At 50.3% G+C, this 17,500-nt stretch overlaps 1 protein-coding gene across 7 annotated transcripts in view; it reads left to right on the top strand.

Moving 5' to 3' along the window:
• svilb (supervillin b) overlaps positions 1–17,500 on the top strand; it is a 61,850-nt gene that overhangs the window by 12,912 nt on the left and 31,438 nt on the right. For 4 of the 7 annotated variants that reach the window (XM_030363451.1, XM_030363448.1, XM_030363446.1 and 1 more), the window contains exons 2-14: positions 1,337–1,400; positions 2,812–2,897; positions 3,005–3,062; positions 3,432–3,580; positions 4,269–5,187; positions 8,583–10,388; positions 10,967–11,146; positions 11,568–11,605; positions 11,956–12,023; positions 13,047–13,183; positions 13,950–14,042; positions 14,932–15,262; positions 16,279–16,335. In XM_030363451.1, coding sequence (XP_030219311.1) covers positions 3,055–3,062; positions 3,432–3,580; positions 4,269–5,187; positions 8,583–10,388; positions 10,967–11,146; positions 11,568–11,605; positions 11,956–12,023; positions 13,047–13,183; positions 13,950–14,042; positions 14,932–15,262; positions 16,279–16,335 — 3,786 coding nt within the window. In that variant the 5' untranslated portion in view covers positions 1,337–1,400; positions 2,812–2,897; positions 3,005–3,054. The remainder of the gene's footprint in view (positions 1–1,336; positions 1,401–2,811; positions 2,898–3,004; positions 3,063–3,431; positions 3,581–4,268; positions 5,188–8,582; positions 10,389–10,966; positions 11,147–11,567; positions 11,606–11,955; positions 12,024–13,046; positions 13,184–13,949; positions 14,043–14,931; positions 15,263–16,278; positions 16,336–17,500) is intronic. The other 3 variants (XM_030363447.1, XM_030363452.1, XM_030363453.1) reach the window with 3 other exon arrangements.

The following is a 17,500-nucleotide window of genomic DNA, read 5'->3' as shown; positions in this document are numbered from 1 at the left end:
CTGACAAGGCAATTTGCTGTGTGCCAGACAATACCACACAACAATGGATGCAATCATGAAGTCATGAGGTGCTCCGATCCAATGCCATCACACTGTCTCCTGCCTCTCTCTCTCTCTCTGCCTCTCTCTCTCTCTCTCTCTCTCTCTCTCTCTGCCTCTCTCTCTCTCTCTCTCTCTCTGCCTCTCTCTCTCTCTCTCTCTGCCTCTCTCTCTGCCTCTCTCTCTCTCTCTCTCTCGCTCTCTCTGCCTCTCTCTGCCTCTCTCTCTGCCTCTCTCTCTCTCTCTCTCTCTCTCTCTGCCTCTCTCTCTCTGCCTCTCTCTCTCCCCCTCTCTCTCTCTCTCTCTCTCTCTCTCTCTCTCTCTCTCTCTCTCTCTCTCTCTCTCTCTCTCTCTCTCTCTCTCTCTCTCTTTATCTTAACCATGTTGTCGCTGTCTTCAAACCTCTCAAGAAACCTTCAGGCTGACTTATTTCCAACCCTGGGGAGACTCACATATCTTCCATATTGCTTATGTGTATGTCTATACCTGCTGTACTGGCCCGCATTCATCTGTGCTTTTAAAACTCCCCCATAAACCTTAGACCCTGAAACACACAAGAAAACCTAAACCAAGTGTCTGACTGCACTTCATCTTCTAGGAGGGGGATAATTAGCCAGGCCGGGTTTATCAGGGCAGACACAACACACTCTGAAGAAGGCCTGGGGGAGGGGGGGGGGGGGGGCGGGGGCGGGTTGATGAGGTCATCGAGGAGGGGGTCTGGAGGGATAAGCAGTAATGTGATCCATCTCAACTACAACGTTGTAACAGCTATAACTGTCCAATCAGAGACAGACAGACAGACAGACAGACAGAGAGAGAGGGAGAGAGTGCGAGAGAGAGAGAGAGGGCGGGAGAGAGAGGGAGTGAGAGAGAGGGGGTGAGAGAGAGGGGGTGAGAGAGAGGGGGTGAGAGGAAGGGAGTGAGATGCTCGGATCGCGTGTGGCCAGGCTGTGAAGTGGAGCTGAGAATCTTCCTCATTTCCCAATGACAAAACCTCAGCTCTTGAAATAGATACAGGCGGTTTATTCTCGGCTGCGTTACACATCCATGGATCAGGGGCATGTCACACAAAACCTTATTTTAAGAGTGGTCCCTAAAATAAGCACAAAACATATTGGCTTATCCTGATGCACCGTTTTGTCGTCAAAGACGAGAGATGAGTGAAAGATCGGCCTTTAAACGTTCGCCCCGTTTCTTCCGTGAGATGAGAGCTGCTTCATCGAGACTGAAGACGGTGGTTTCAGAAGGTTTTTGTATCGTGTCGACTCTGTCCTTAACTCGGCCTCTGTTTCTGCAGGATTCGACGACAAAGCATCTCCCAGACTGTGTGCCTCGGTGTCCTTTCCAACGAGAACCTTAAGGTAAGTAGCGGGACGTGACGGAGTACCGAACTGTCCCCTCCGGCGGCGCTCAGCGCTGAGCTGGCAGCGCCACAACGCTCTTAGGTCAGGCGTTCTTCCCCCAGTCTGAGGTAGGGAGGCTTGCCTAGCAACTGGAGGGTCACTCACAAGCCTGCCCCGCCTCCTCCTGGCATGAAGCTCAAGTTGTAAGCACTATTCTTACATTGCATAAATTAAAATGAGTCAGGTGCCCTAGTCCTTTTTCAGTGGCTGATCGATATGTTTCTCTTTCACAATTAGTTTCAAATATTTCAGTAAAATGTAAAATATTCCATTCTAGTAGTCTAAGTGGTCTCTCATTTTGCTTAATTGGAGACCAACAGAGCACAGTGTGTTTTATTGCAGACCAAAATCAATATCAAACCGTTTTTTTAAGCGTGCATTTTTGAGTACGCAGCGCGTTCTGCAGTGCATTTGCATGGTCATCCACTCAGTGCCTGTGTAGGCTGTGGCTTTTAGCCTAGCTTTAAGACTATCATGTCTGCTAAGCATTAAAAGCCAGAGTTGGCTGGGGAAGCTTATCCCAAGATCCCTTCTTGGCATGCCAATAAAGGCCTCAATATATCACCTGAAGCAAGAAGCGGTCCACCATGCATGAGTTTTTGTTCCATGACGAAGGAACAGTTCTCTCTGTTTCTTCTCTGCTCGACGTCAGTATAGCGGCACCAAAGCCAAGGAATTTAAGAGACTGATGAAACAACACGTACAACCTTCTCAGTTTGCGTTGCGCAACAGCAGCTTGCAGCAGAAAGGACATCCAAGTTCTGGAGAATTTATAGTGTTGCCAACACATGTTAGAATCTTCCCCAGGCAGGCTCCGCTGTTGACCAAAAATGATTCTTTTAGTGCGTGTTTGCCGTTCAAAGCCAATATTTACAGACATGAGGTTTTGGGCTAAGCAAATATTTACACGCATGAGGTTTTGGGCTCAGCCGATACCTGGTATGGAGCCATGAGGTAGACAGAGTGATTAAAACTGGTCTTGGTGACTTTGCTGGTCCCCCCACACATAAGGCATTAGGATCAGAGAGGTGGGGTCACAGATCGATTGACCTAGTTACTAAGACACACAAACACACACACAGCCTATCCTCCAACAGGGATTAAGAGCTGCCTAGATGTGTTCTGCTTTTCTGAGGGATGTCTTCCAAGACTAAATGTATGGAAAATGTAGTACATCTTATGCATTTTATTTCGTTTTAATTATTTTTTTAATCATTTAGTTATTTGTTTTACAGAAACTACTTGGTTTTGACCTGATCCAATTAAGACATGTGTAATCATGCGACTTCAACATTGCTTTCTGCATTGAGCCCAGAGTCTCATAACATCGTGTTTTATGTTGTTTTCCTTCTGGCCGTTGTGTGTTTAGCTTTCAGAGTGACCTCCTGGTAATCGAGAGGAGCACGTTGGTCAAGAGTGTTTCCGACATTGATCTTTTGGCTGTCCTGCCCAAGGGTGAGATTTGATTCATCATTTCGAAGAAATCCCTTCACTGGATGCTCTCCTTACCGTTCTGGCTCACCTGAACAACTAACCTTTATCATCTATTCCCCCACACCCAGTTTCAGAATTGAAGAAACAATTTGAAAAGACCAGAGCGAGTGAATCTGGAATGAACAGGTATTTCCTGCGTTAAATTCCTATTCATGAGATCTACGAGTATTACATTTGTTTTTGGGATTTGCTTAAATGTCTGAGTGTGATTAGCCTTACAAGCCGTTTTGAAAATCGGCCCCTTATGACATCACAAGTGGGCGTGTCAAACTAGATGTGTGCTGATAGATCAGTCTACCAGCCTGCCCAGTTGACTTTAGCAAACGTTGCTCATCTGTCCGACAAACATCTAGGTGGACACGCCCACTTGTGATGTCATTAGAGGCAGATTTTCAAAACGGCTTGTAACGGCTAACCACACTCGCACCTGTTGGCATGTCATGGGACCTTTAAGCAGTTGCCTCCCTTTGACCCCTGACCTTTGACCTTTCCCAGGAAGGAGAGGGTGGCCCGGCGGCTGGAGGGGTTTGAGGGGGACGCCCCGCCGGCCCTGGTGCCCGGGGGTCCGGTAGCCAATAGGATGCTGGAGGAGGACTCCCCACGTTACACGCGCGCATCAGACCACTGTGAGCCGCGCCTGAAGGGTGAGCGTGGACCCCCGTTACCGTGGAGACTCTCTCCGTATTAACACTCTCTGTCTATGACTCTCTGTATGTATGAAGAAGTTCTGAAGACTTACTGTATTTAGGTGGACTTTATTTGGACTTTCTGTATGTATGAAGAAGTTCTGTATTTATGTTGACTTTATGAGGACTTTCTGTGTGTATGTGAACTTTATGAGGACTTTCTGTGTGTTTGTGGATTTTGTGAGGATTTTCTTTGTGTATGTGGACTTTATTAGGACTTTCTGTGTGTATTGTGGACTTTATGAGGTCTTTCTGTGTGTATGTGAACTCTATGATGATCTTCTGTGTGCATGAGGACTTCATGAGGACTTTCTGTATAGGAATGCTTTCTGTTTATGACTTTTTGACTGAATCTGTCGTTTCTCCTGTCTAGCTGTTAATCAAAGCTGTTGTGGTAAATGTACATAAAGGAAGAAGACACTGCACATTATAGGGAATTGTCTGCACCCTATGAGACTTTCTATTGTATTTGTAGACCCTGCATGTCTATGGTAAGCCTCCGTTTGGCTGTTTGCCGGACAGTAAAAACCTTGCTGCCTTGTCCCTTTGCTAGGAGAACAACAAATACAAAAAAACATAGAATTAACAAAGTAGAAAAACAATCTCCAGTTTATACCCATCATGTGTTCCCACGCTCCGTCGACAGTGAGGCGCTACACCCGAGAGGAGATGGACGCGCCCCAGACGCACGCCGGGTCTCCGGACAGGTCGTCGTCGCGGGTCAGAGTCGGTGGCGGCGGCGGCGGCGGCGGCGGTACCCGCGCCCCGGTGCACACGGCGGTCCGCGCCGAGCCCGTCTCCGCGTCGTCCGGCGCCTCGGCGGCGGCGGATGCCGGCGGCCTCAGCTCTAAGGCCGAGCGCATCGCCCGCTACAAAGCCGAGCGGCGGCGGCAGCTCTCGGAGCGCTACGGCATCCTCCTGGACCAGGAGCCCGACCTGGACTACACGCCGCGCTACCGGTCCCGCCGCGAGGGCCAGCAGGACCCGCCCGGCCCGCAGCCGCCGCCGCCGCCCCCTAGCGCCCGTCGGGACAGAGACAGGGACAGGCAGGCGGTCGGCGAGGACGGGCCGGAGCCCAGGGTACCCTACAGCTCCGGCGTGGGCCGGGTTCACATGCGCACCCAATCGGAGAAGGACTCCCCAGCCGGTACCGGTTCCGGCCACCACGCCCACCCCGCCCAAGCCCCGCCCCCGACACACGAACGGCCCGGCCGGTTCTCGGAGCGGGAGAGGGCCATGAACACGGAGAACCACCGGCGGGGGGGGGGCGGCGGAGGGGCCAAGGAGCACGCCGTCGCTGCGGCGTCCAGACCCAGGAGCGAGGAGCAGCGCCAGCCGCCCCAGACCTCACAGCAACATCCCCCCCCCCAGCACCAGCACCCCCCGCCGCCCCCGGAGCCCGGCCAGCCCTCCTTCTCCTCCAGCAGGGCGGACCTCAGCGTGGCGTCGGTGCCGAGCTCTCCGCGCAGCGGCCGCCGCAACTCGCTGCCCTCCCCGCGCTACGGCATCTCCCCCGGAGACCTGTTCATCGAGCAGCAGGCCCAGAGCATCCTCAGCAGACAAGGGTGAGTCCGAGCGACCGCAGAGGGGCGGAGCCGTTGGGCCGTCGGCCGTCGGCAGGGGTTACGGCGGTGGGTTTGAGCTGAATCGAACGCTCAATAGAGGGCAGACTTACCCTACATGCCCACTACATGCGTCCGTCGACTGATGTGGGAAGGCGTGGCTGACTGATGGGGGAGTAGTCTTTGCAGATGCATCCATCAGCCAATCAAATCGGTTCGCCGGGTTCTTCCCGCTTCTTCCTGCTTGTTGCGAGGCAAGATGACCCGCTTTCCAGTATCGTCAGAGCCCGAGTCGCGTCACAGTGCTTAAATTTGCATACGTGATCTGATTGGATGACGGATCCGTCGCTGCCGAAAAAGTTGAACATTTTTCAACTTTTTGACTGAGCCATGACTGAGCCGACGGCTCCAACGGAACGGACGGATCCACAATGCATTGCGCGTCCGTCCCCATTGAAAGTCAATGGGGATCAGTCGACGGACGCATGTAGTGGGCACGGGGCATTACTGACTGACTGACTTACTGACTGACAGATTGACTGCTTGTTCAACGCTGCGCAGGATAGATGAAAGGTTTCTTAGGAACAATCTTACAAACTCAGATTGTGTTTTTCCGGGCTGTGTAGTTATCACCCCCCTGGTTCTATATTTATTCACACCATGGCTGGTGATTACTTACACTGTCAATAGACACCTGCACATGGAACCGTTTACGATATGAAGTTGCTTACGTTTCATAAAGAACTGAACATGTAACAGTGTCAGTGACCGACAGTGGCTTAGAAGCTATGTTTCCATCATCGCATCTTTGGCTTAGGACGGTCAAAAGTAGCCATCAAGTTGTTGCTAGCAACTTACTATTGTTGCAAGGGGGTGGAACCATTCTATAATATGATTCCAGAGTCCTGTCACGCTGGCCCAGTTCTGCGGTCAAATATAAACCAACCATATGCTGTGTGAGTTCATGAAAGACTGCAGCTCAACTTAGAAGGACTGCAGTGCTATCATAAGAACATATGATGTTCGTAAAATAAAAGATTGAAGAAAGATTTAAAGGGCCGTCACGCTCTGCCTGTTTCTAATAGAAGAGAGTAATGCTTTGTGGAGTGTGTCTGTGTGTGATGGCTGGTTTAACCTGTTGCACACTGATTACTCAGTATGCAACAGGTGTTCAGCCTGACCCTGACCCAGAGTCCAATCAGTCTGTCAGGCCCCGTTTACACGAAGGGAAAACGCAGATATTTCCCCGCGGTTTGGCCTCTCATTTACACGAAAACGCAGTTTTTAGCACCGAAAACGATCATTTCTAAAAACTCCGGCCAAAGTGGAGATTTCTGAAAACGCCGGTTATGTGTTGTCGGGTGAACGGGGAGCAACAGGGTTTTAGGTTCTGAAGCGTCACATTATGTGCCAGGAAATGCTTAACGTCATATGAGCGCCCTATGTTTACAGTTTGTTTGGCTATCATGGATGCTGTTAAGGTGGAACTCATTTTTACGTTTGTGCAAAGCGACCTTAAGGAGTAACTCCACTTCGCTGTCTGTCCACACGAATGAACCTCGTGACATATTGTTTGTTTGAAAGGAACAGGAAGACGCTCGTGTTATTCGTTGTTGTTCTGAGGATTCTGATTGGCTTTCATGGCTTTATCCTTCTCCCTACACTGCCGCCCATAGGTTTGGCATAGTTATAATGGCGCTCGACGGCGTATTTATGCGTTTTGATGTAAACGCCAACTTTTTTGAAAACGATGTTGCGTGCACAATGTTATTTTTGAAAACGGAGGGGGGGAAATATTCGTTTCTATAAATACCCTGCTATGTATAAACGTGGCCTGACTCAGGGCCTGATGAGGCTGCCTAAACCAGCCATCATCCACGTGCGCTACACATGATGCTTTATATGCCTGGTTTGAAAATATTGCGGTCTGCAAAAGCATCTATGTTTCCGGCCCAAAAATGTCATTGGTCCGATATTTGTGTACTCCGTTGGCCGAATTCGAAAAAATTTGACAATAAACACAATTATTCCAGTGAGCTATGTTAGTTAATTCTTTCTAGAGATTGTGGGATTTCCCCATCTGAATAAAGTCCACGCACAAATATGTATCTCTAGATCAATCTTGTTCTTTTCTATAATATTTACTGATGGGCCGATTTTGCTACTATGCCCATGAATTGAAGATTTTTTAACCTAGAGGTTGGGGGGCCATATCAATGGTGGATAATATTCATACTGATGAGTTATTGTTCATTGGAGGTGGGAAAGGTAGGCTGTCATGCTCATTTGATCCCGTTCTAAAGGTCCAGTCTTACCTGTGGTATAATTTACATCGAAACAACAACAAATCAACATCTGATATATAGTCGTAGCTATTTCAACGACAAATGGCTGGTCAATCAACCGTTCTTCTGCGATGTTGAATGCAGAAAAATCTTTTTGTTTGTTTTTATTTATTTGTGAGGATGAGAACAGGTATATTTTGGGAGCAAGAAGTGACCCAGATTCCCTAGATAACCTTCTTATTGAACAGCCGGTAAGACCCCTTGCAGTCCCAACAGGAGCTGATGAAAATACTTTATTTTCTACAAAAGAGTCCCAGGCAGGAAAGAAGGGGAATTCTATGAATGTTCCAATATATTTGAAAACAGGCTGCTGGTCTACATTCATTTCTACCTCTGGTATCTTGGTTTCCTGTGTGACGATATAAGCTGGCCAGGCGACACAAGGATGTTAGCTAGAGCTAGCTAAAGACTAGCTACAGCTGTGGGGTCAGGCGTAACGTCACAGCTTAAACCAATTGATGCCGAGGCAAATGCAAAGGAGATTAATGCAATGCCTCTGTACTTTAGGTTAAAAGAGCATCGATTAAAATAGTTCTGCTCACTAATTAGGCATGAAGGGGCCAGTGAGAAGAGAGTTGTTTGAACTTTGAATCAATGTTAAACCCGGACTATGTTGCCACTTGACCTTGTTGCTATTTTAAGGAAGAGTCTGATTTGGTCCTGCCTCTCGCTCTTGGCCCAGGATGGCTCTAGGTTGAATCGGGCTTGGCTTTTTATTGATTCAGTTTGTACATAACGATATAGTATGTATATTTATACCGTTTTTATGCTTTCTATTCGTTGAAAATGTGGCCGTGTATTTTACAATCTATTTTTCTCAATAGACCCCGAGAAAGAACCACTAAACGTTGAGATTGTTTTTTATTTTTAACGCACTGAATATTGTGTTATTGCTTTGACTGTCTTCTTTTCCCCACGGTGCAATGGCAAAAACAGTTTTCAGTATATTCAAATGAAACTAAACAGCAACAACAAAAAAGTAAGTGTCACTATCCCCTCTTGATCAGCACTCAAATCACGCCATATCTCGTCGTCTGTCCTCCCCCCTTTAAGAATCAGAGCGAGAGAGAGGTTACCACGGGATGAAGCCGTCCACAGGCCATCCGAGTGGAGTCCAGACAGCCCCCAGGGGAACCGACCCCAGCGTCAGGCCGTCGGCGATGCTCCTCAGTACACCGTCAAACAGCAGCAGCACTCAGACTACCCAGACTACCAAAGGTCTGCGGCCCCCCGTCCACATCCGGGCACGGGGCGCGAGTCGGAACCGACCGGCGCCCCCGGCACCGTGCCGCCGGGTCCGCCGGAGGTCCAGCGCCGGAGGAGGGTCAGCGCCGACCAGATCTACGCCACACACAGGGAGGCCCGCCTGGAGGCCAGACAAGAGGCCCGGCAGGCGCTGAAGGCGGAGCCCCACACGGCGGGCCTGCTGAAGAGCAGGAAGGCGGTGCTGCCCTCGGAGATCCGCCGGCGGGAGAGGAGCCAGGACGGAGGGCAGAGCGACGACAGCGAGCCGGAGACGTTGAGTCCCCGGATGCGGCGGGCGACCATGTCCGGGGACGACTGGAAGAGGGAGCGGCCTGCGGAGAGAGGCCTGGACGACCGAGTGCGAGGGCCGGTCGCCGCCGGTGAGAGGTCAACCGGAGGTACCCGGCAGGGTCTGGACGGCCAGGAAGGGAGGGCGTCCAGGTGGACGGAGCCGCAACCCCCGCCTCCCCACGCCACCCCACCACGCCAACATCCCCAGCAGCAGCAGCAGCAGCAGCATCCTGAGCAGGTGTACCACAGGGAACCCGTTCGCCAGCATCAACCGTTTCAGGTGTCGCACGATCCCCCAAAACGAGAACAGTACGAGCCGCCGTATGAAGCAGCCTGGAACCGCAGAGAGGGCGACAGGCAGCGGGACTTTGAGTCCCGACAGCCAGAATCCCAACGATTCCAGCGGGAACTACAAAGGAGACCTCAAGAGATCCCTCTGCAACCCCCTCAGGAGGTGCCACGGCAACGGCACCAGCAGAGCGAACTGCAACCGCCTCAGGAGTTCCCAGTGAAACGCCACCAAGAGATCCCACTGCAACATCCCAGGGAAATACCGTTGCAGCACCCTCAGGAGCTCCAAAGGAGACCCCGAGAGATCCCACAGCAACGCCCTCAGGAGACGCCACGGCAACGCCAACAGGAGATCCCACTGCAACACCCGCAGGAGATCCCACGGCAACAACTCCAAGAGATCCCAATGCAACGGCCCCGGGAGATACCGCCGCAGCACCTGCATGAGATCCAACTGCAACGCCCTCAGGAGATCCCACGGCAACGCCACCAGGAGTTGCCACGACATCACCCCCAGGAGATCCAACTGCAACACCCTGAGGAGATCCCACGGCTACCCCACCAGGAGATCCAACTACAACACCCCCGGGAATTACCCCTGCAGCACCTGCAGGAGATCCCAGGGAAACGGCACCAAGAGATCCAACTGCAACGGCCTCAGGAGCCCCAGATCCAGCGCCGGCAGGCCCCGACCCAGGAAGTCCCCCAGGAACACCAGCGATCAGACCTGGCCGTGTACCTCCAGGACACCTCGTCCACCAGCAGGCAGTCGAATAGCAGCAACGGAGGGGGACCCAAGCCTAAAGTCCGTGTCCGCTCCATGTCGGACGTGGGCATGGGCCAGCGCCCGGCCATGTACCGCGCCGCAGAGCGGGCGTCGGCGGGCCGGGAGGTGGCGGCGGGCCGGGAGGTGGCCCTGGCCTCGGCTGCCCTGGGGCTGGCCAACGGGGAGGTGGGATCCCTGGACACCCGGGTGTCCGTAGCTCGGCTGCGCCACTCCTACCTCGAGAACGCCAACCGCAAGCCCGAGCTGTAGGTGACCCGGCATGCATTGGCGACCGCTGACTAACCCTGCTCGTGCGCCCGTGTGCTGTGAACGTCTTACGTAATCCGGCCTACGGCCTTGTCACGAAAGCAGCAGAAGCATTACGAGGGGTTGAGAGGACATGAATTTCGCGACGGGGAACACGTTGCGTGCCACGGTTCTCCGGAATCGGCCGTGGGTCCATCCAGCCTCATTCGTTTGACCGAGTTGCTTGTTGTGTTGGAACGGTTTTGGCGGTTAAACCGGTGCATGCCTCGAGTGACATGCGGCGACCCCGCCGCAGCTGTCGCTCTGCCACGGGGGGGGGGGGGGGGGGGGGGGGGTCGGCGGTCGACTTGTCTTGCAGTATCAGTGTGTGAGCGACCCCCTGCCTGACCTACTCAGGTAACTCGGCTGCGTGGTTTCCAAGGAGACGCTCTAACCAACCCCACTAAAAACAAAATTCACGTCGGAGGCAATTGTTCCCTAATCCTGATGATCGCTCGCTCACAACTCGTACCTCCCCTCTGTGTCCTGTGTGGTCGTCTCTGTCCGTGTTTCCTTATGGGATGTGTCCCACCTCAAGGGAGCCGGCTAAAGCAGAGCCGTCGGCGGTGGAGGTGGAGCCGGCTCACGGCGGTGGAGCGGAGCGGGACAGTGGTGTCCGAAGGCCCCGCCGCTACATCACCCCGGGGCAGGACAGCCGCATGTCCGAGCGCTTCCGGACCCAGCCCATAACCTCCGCAGAGCGCATGGAGTCCCATAGGTACAGGCGGGAGGACTTCACAATAAAAGTCCTCCTTGGTGGAGAAAGTCCTCCGTGTACTAACAACTTGACAATCTTTTAAAACGACCTATAGCTGACACCCTTGCAAAGTATGTAATGTTATGCACGATAACAATTTGTAAGTTAACATCTTTTATGTATTTTTTTTGATGTCGGAAAAGGATGTGATGTACCATACCATTTTTGCAAAGTTTGTAACTGTATCGGGTGACACTATTCTAGTTTGTGATGCTTCACTTTCCTCTGTGTGCCAACAGTCGACTCTGCCAAGAAAACACGCATTTTGTTTCAGATAAGCAGATAATTGTGACGTGCCTGTCCAAGACTGCAGCTATCAGACGCCAAATAAAAGTTTTTTTACTGTATGGTCACGCCAATGTTTTTGTCTTCGTTTCCCAAGGTCTCGCATGAGTCCAACCCAGCATCAGGAGGCTGATGGTAAACACTTTGCTCCTCTTTCTTTTGTCTCTATGTTGTTATACTAAAGGATGAGGTATTATATAATACTATCTATACTAGATAATAGAGATAGCTTTGAGGTCAGCATAACTGGACCTCGAATAAATGTCCCATGACATGCCACCAGGTGTGAGTGTGACTTTGAAAGTCTGAGAGACAGACTTTCAAAACGGCTTGTCAGGCTAATCACACTCACACCTGGTGGCATGTCATGGGACCTTTAACAGCTAGAGCAATTTAATTGTCTGATTTGTTATTTACTTCCTAGTACTACACATGTATACAGTGTACTGCAGTATGGCGTAACCGATTTTTTTCGTATTCCCCAGCCACAGATGAGCAGACGCTAGACGAGAGAGCCAAGATGAGCGTGGCGGCCAAGAGATCCCTCTTCAGGGTAAACACTCTGGTTCATCTGCATCAACCAAAACACCAGTGCCGTGTTCCGATATCCATACTTCCATCAGTACACTTAAACGAAGTACACTATCCGCACTCACTAAGTGCGCTAATTTTCAGATGTCAGTGTTGTTCCAAATCGAGTACTCCATGGTGCACTAACCGGAAATTACGATCACGACTGCCGCCGCGGCTCCTCCCCCGCAATAAACATCCCGCTTTGAACGGTGAACTCTTAACGCCTAGCAGGTATAAAAAGCTATAAAAGCTATAACAACTACAAAATTACACTATTAATGCAGGCTATGTGAAAAATGCGCCGACGTTGGCTCAGCCTGGCTCCGCCCTCTTCCTCTACGTAGCTAAGATGGCTGCCGTTGAGTACGAAAAGTGTACATTGCCACACACTTCGCGATTTGACCGTTTTGAGTACACCATCCGGGTCCTCTCAGTTCACTTATTTTCGCCCGATCTGAATCGGAACGCCCTACGTGCTCAAACTTAGGCTAGTAAGTACGGATAGTATGGATATTGGAACACGGCATGCACAGATTTAAAGGAACATGCACCTCGTAGTAAAGAAATTAAATATTCTTACAGATTCCCGATGTTCGATTGATTCTCTTCCGGCATCACGTTTTTTTAAACAAGCATTTTAACAAAAAACAAACACTTCACCTTATGATGTAATACCATAAAGCGATCCAATCCGTATTACAATGCAATATTCTATTTCCAATTTGATGTCAGTCTCATTCATTCAGTTCAATTCCAACGACAAATGACAAACGAATGAGTCAATCAACCATTCTTCTGCGATGTTGAATGCAGAAAAAGCTTTTTGTTTGTCTGTGTTTATTTGCGAGGATAAGAACAGGTTGATTTCGGGAGCAGGAAGTGACCCCGGATTCACTAGATAACCTTCAATCTGGTTCAGTGTATCGTCCACCGCTGGGACCTGGCCCCTCCGCCTCGTTGTGTTGGTTCTAAACCCGAGACGCGTTTCTCTGTCTCCCGCCAGGAGCTGGAGAGGGCGTCAGACGGCGGCGTTCCCAAGCCTCGCTCCCGTAACGTGGCGGTGGAGCGTCGCCTCCGTCGGGTGCAGGACCGATCCCACACCCAGCCCGTCACCAGCCGGGAGGTGGACACCGCCACCACGTAGGTCCCTCATGTGAACCTCTTCTTGTGTTAAAGGTGACATGTCATACCACCAGGTGTGAGTGTGATTAGCCATTCTAAGCCGTTTTGAAAATCGGCCTCTTCTGACATCACAAGTGGGCGTGTCCACCTAGATGTGGGTTGAAACGGCTAATCACACTCACACCTGGTGGTATAATATGTCTCCTTTAAAGGGGAACAGCGACACTTGGCTGTTTTCTGATCAAATATACGATTAATTTGAGTATTTGTTTTCCACAGACGCCAGTCTGCACAGTGTTGATTTGGGGCCTTAACAGACTGTTCTTGTTTTTACATTTAACTACAACTGGCCGAGATGTTTAATAGCACATTACATGGCACATTACTCCTGGCAACATGATTGGGCAAAACAAATATGAAGCAAACGCCCAGTTCACCCAAATTCAAGCCTGGCTATCAGACTTTAGATTGTTGATCTAAGGGCTGATTTGTGAGACTAACATGCGCTGTAGGCAAAAACCGCATAGTGGCAAAGACCACATCTGAATCGATCAGAAAGGCCTGAAATCTGAACATGTCCCGAGTGTTATCTATTCGGCTCATCTCCTTTCCTCACCTCTCCTTGCCTCTCGTCTCCCCCCATTCTTCACAACAATTTGCATCCCATCAAATATCGTTCTGCACCTTCTCTCTTGTCTTGTCTATGTGTACTTGTGACATCTATCTGCGTTAGGCTTTCTCATGTTTACCTTCCGTCCTTCACTTGAATTGTTATCTTCTGTAGGGACACCGATGTGACATCACATCCTGTCGTCGTTCACACTGCGGCCCGAAACTCTAGCCCAACTTTAGTCAAAATCACCACGACCAGCTTCAGGTACAAATGTGTGTTGGTGTTTGTGTGTGTGAGTGTGAGTGTGTGTGTGTGTGTGTGTGTGTGTGTGTGTGTGTGTGTGTGTGTGTGTCTGATACCATTTCTGATTGTGGTTCCTAGCGATTAACGGGGCCAGCATTAGAGCTATGATTGAATCAACATACTAAGAATTAATTGCGAATTCACATTTAGTCTACCCACTGGCCCTCTGCTGGCCAATATGCAGTACTGCAGTTGCACTTGGCTTAGCTGTGCACACCTTGTAGGGGCAAGGAACAGAACTGTGTTTACACTATAGCTCTGTTATCCTTCTCCGTCAGCCTTTGCTCAATTAAACACTAATGTTAGGGATAGTGTCTTCTGGGAGAGGTCAAAGGTTGAGAACCTGTGAGTTGGGTTTACGTCCAGCAAGGACTTCAGCCTACCTTCACCTTTTCAGTTTGGGAAGAGCGAGTTTTGTAAATAACTTGTTTGATCCTCGTAGGTCTAGTGGTTGCATTTATTGTATCTATGGATTTTTCAATTTATATTTATTTTACTGCGATTGTTCAGAAAGACGTAACAGCTAATGACGACATTGATCTCTCGTGCAGCAGGCTCGAACAGAGTGACACACAATAACATAACAAACACACACTTTTAAGGAGTTTTTCACCCGCTCCGTATCCTTGCTTGCCCCAACAAGTTTGTGCGGCGTGCTTGTTGTTTTGTTTCCGGTGTAGCGTAGCATTATTCGCGCAATAAAAAAATGAACGCCGTTAAAATTGGTTTGCGCTAACGCCGTTAAAAACGCGTTAAACTGACGGCACTAATCGAAATACAACTAATACAAATAAAATGAAAATATAAATAAAGTTGACTGACTCCCGTCTCTCCCCTGTCCCAACCCTAGCACCCAGAGCACCCTCCTGCTCCAGGAGCGTACCCAGGGCCAGGAGAAGGAGAACCCGGACCCCCGGGCGCCCCAGCGAGGCCAACCCCCTCCCACAGGGGGAGGGGGGGACCAGGGGGGGGAGGGCCAGGGGGTCCCGTCCTCGGACGAACCCGACCTGTCCAGCCTGAGCCTGGCGGAGAAGATGGCCCTGTTCAACCGCCTCTCGGGCCCCCAGAAGGCCCACGAGGAGGAGGTGGAGGAGGCCGGGGGTAGGGTGGGGGACACCCGACTGCGCAGGGCCAACGCTCGCTTCCAGACCCAGCCCATCACCCAGGGGGAGGTGGACCAGGTCAGCTGCTCACGGCAAACATTTAGGCCTAATCCCATTTCTGCCCCTTACCCCTTCCCCTTACCCCTCCCCCTTGTTTTGAAGGGGTAAGGTCCCCCTTCCCCCTTCCCCTTACCCCTTCCCCCTTACCCCTTCCCCTTACCCCTTCCCCCTTCAACCTTACCCCTTCCCCTTACCCCTTCAAAACAACGGGGATGGGTAGGGGTAAGGGGTAGAAATGGGATTGGGCCTCAGTTTTTCTTTAAAGGTGACGTATTTTACCACCAGGTGTGAGTGGGATTAGCCGTTACCAGCGGTTTTGAAAATCGGCCTCTTCTGACATCACGGGTGGGCGTGTCCACCCAGATGTGTGCAGTCTAGGTCAATCTAGGTGGACACGCCCACTGCTAATCACACTCATACCTGCTATAATATGTCATCTTTAAAGTGCAAACAATAGAGAACATCGATTAAATCGTTTTATAATGCTATACATTGTGAGGTTTGCAAATCTGCTGTGGTTTAACCCTTTATTAACCCAATTATTAATTGATGTTGGTATCATACGATTCTGCTGGAGAAAATCCTTTAGGCAAAGATACAGCGATCATTTCAATATCCAAATCAAGGTGTGGTCAGTCAGCGGCCTTGCTACCGGATGTCTTTGTACGCAAACACAGAGTAAATTACTAGCAGATACACCCTATCTCCTTATACGCCACTCAAGCTTATAGGGCATTAATATGGCAAGACGTTCACCATTACCCAATCTCTCATTGTGCTCGGTGAAGGATTTGAAGGACGGTTAGGAGATCAAACGGTTAAGAGAGTCTACAGAGTGAAAATAAAGAATTCACCCATCTTCGAAGCCATCCATGGTTCCATGGTTGAGGAGGAAGTTGAGTGAATTGAATGAGTGAGACAGTAAGCAGTACGTTCTAGCCTGAGATCCCCGCCAGTGTTCTGAGCCAGGTCGACTGCCACATAGGGTACGCTGTGAGGAGGATGAGGAGGTAACCACTGGGGTGTCCACACAGGAGGCTGAGCCGACGGGTACCCCCGCGGTATCCAGCGGCGGCAATCAGGGAGGACACGTAAGCTCGACCCAGCTGCATATCACGTGTTACTGTCGCCACTCCATGTTTTTGTGGCAGTCTGGCAGCCTCTGTGGTGTCCTGCTTTGTGAGCCGGTGACCCGTGCTCTTTTGCTGCAGCTTGTCCTAGCTGAAGGCTCAGCATGAGATCTTCATGAAGTGCGAAACAGGAGACTGTTTTGAAGTAAAGACGACATGCACTGCTGTGTACATGTTTTGTTTTTTTGGCTGTTTATAAGTAACATAGCTGCTCTTTATGTACTTGTTTCAAAGCGTTTGTTTCATAGCAAACATGTGTCTGCTGATCGCTCAGCGCTGCCTCATGTTTTCAAAGCGCACTTAAAAGGTGCGATTTAAAGTGCACTTTACAAAAGGTAATCTGCATGCAGCTCTCATGTAGACTCTTTTTACGAGTATGGATACAAGAAATTAAATTGATGATATTTGGATCAAATTTATTTCAATAGTATTTCAGAGGTTGTAGGTTGTGCATCGCTATCATCATAGCTTACCGTCTGCTTTGTGTATTCATTATCGATTTATTTGTCACGTTATCCTGACTCGAATGTACGCACATCCCCACCAGGTGGCGACGTTGCGTCTAAAATCAAATCTTTTGAGGCTTTAAAGTGGCGCACACATGATGCACATGTATTCACGAATGCAAAATGATTCATGGCTTTTCTTGGATGATTGGGTCGGACATCCTGAATGTATGTCAAATCCAAAACCATGTGCTTATCAATGTCAGTGTTGTAATGGCCAGTTTTATTGTGCATGGCAGGTTTTCTGAATGACTTTGTACTTTGCTGACCGTGCATTTCATAGCCATTCTGGATGAAACAGCAGTAATGTGTTGATAAGAAGAAAAAAAAAGAATCGTACATCATTACATCATCACACCTGCTGTTCTCAGTTACATACACACGCACACACACCCAAACACCCCCCCCCCCCCCCCCCCCCCCCACACACACACACACACGCACACACACCCAAACACCCCCCCCCCCCCACACACACACACACACACACACCCACACCCAAACACCCCCCACACACACTCCCACACACACACATACACACACAGAAACACACACAAACGCGCCGACCCTGCATCTCCAGTCCCCACCGGGCCGCCCTCTGACCTCTGACCTCTGACCTC

Source organism: Gadus morhua, chromosome 8, assembly GCF_902167405.1.
Source record: "Gadus morhua chromosome 8, gadMor3.0, whole genome shotgun sequence".
Classification (NCBI taxonomy): Eukaryota; Metazoa; Chordata; class Actinopteri; order Gadiformes; family Gadidae; genus Gadus; species Gadus morhua.
Note: the sequence above shows the minus strand (reverse complement) of the source record. Positions and strands in the feature narration are given on the sequence as shown.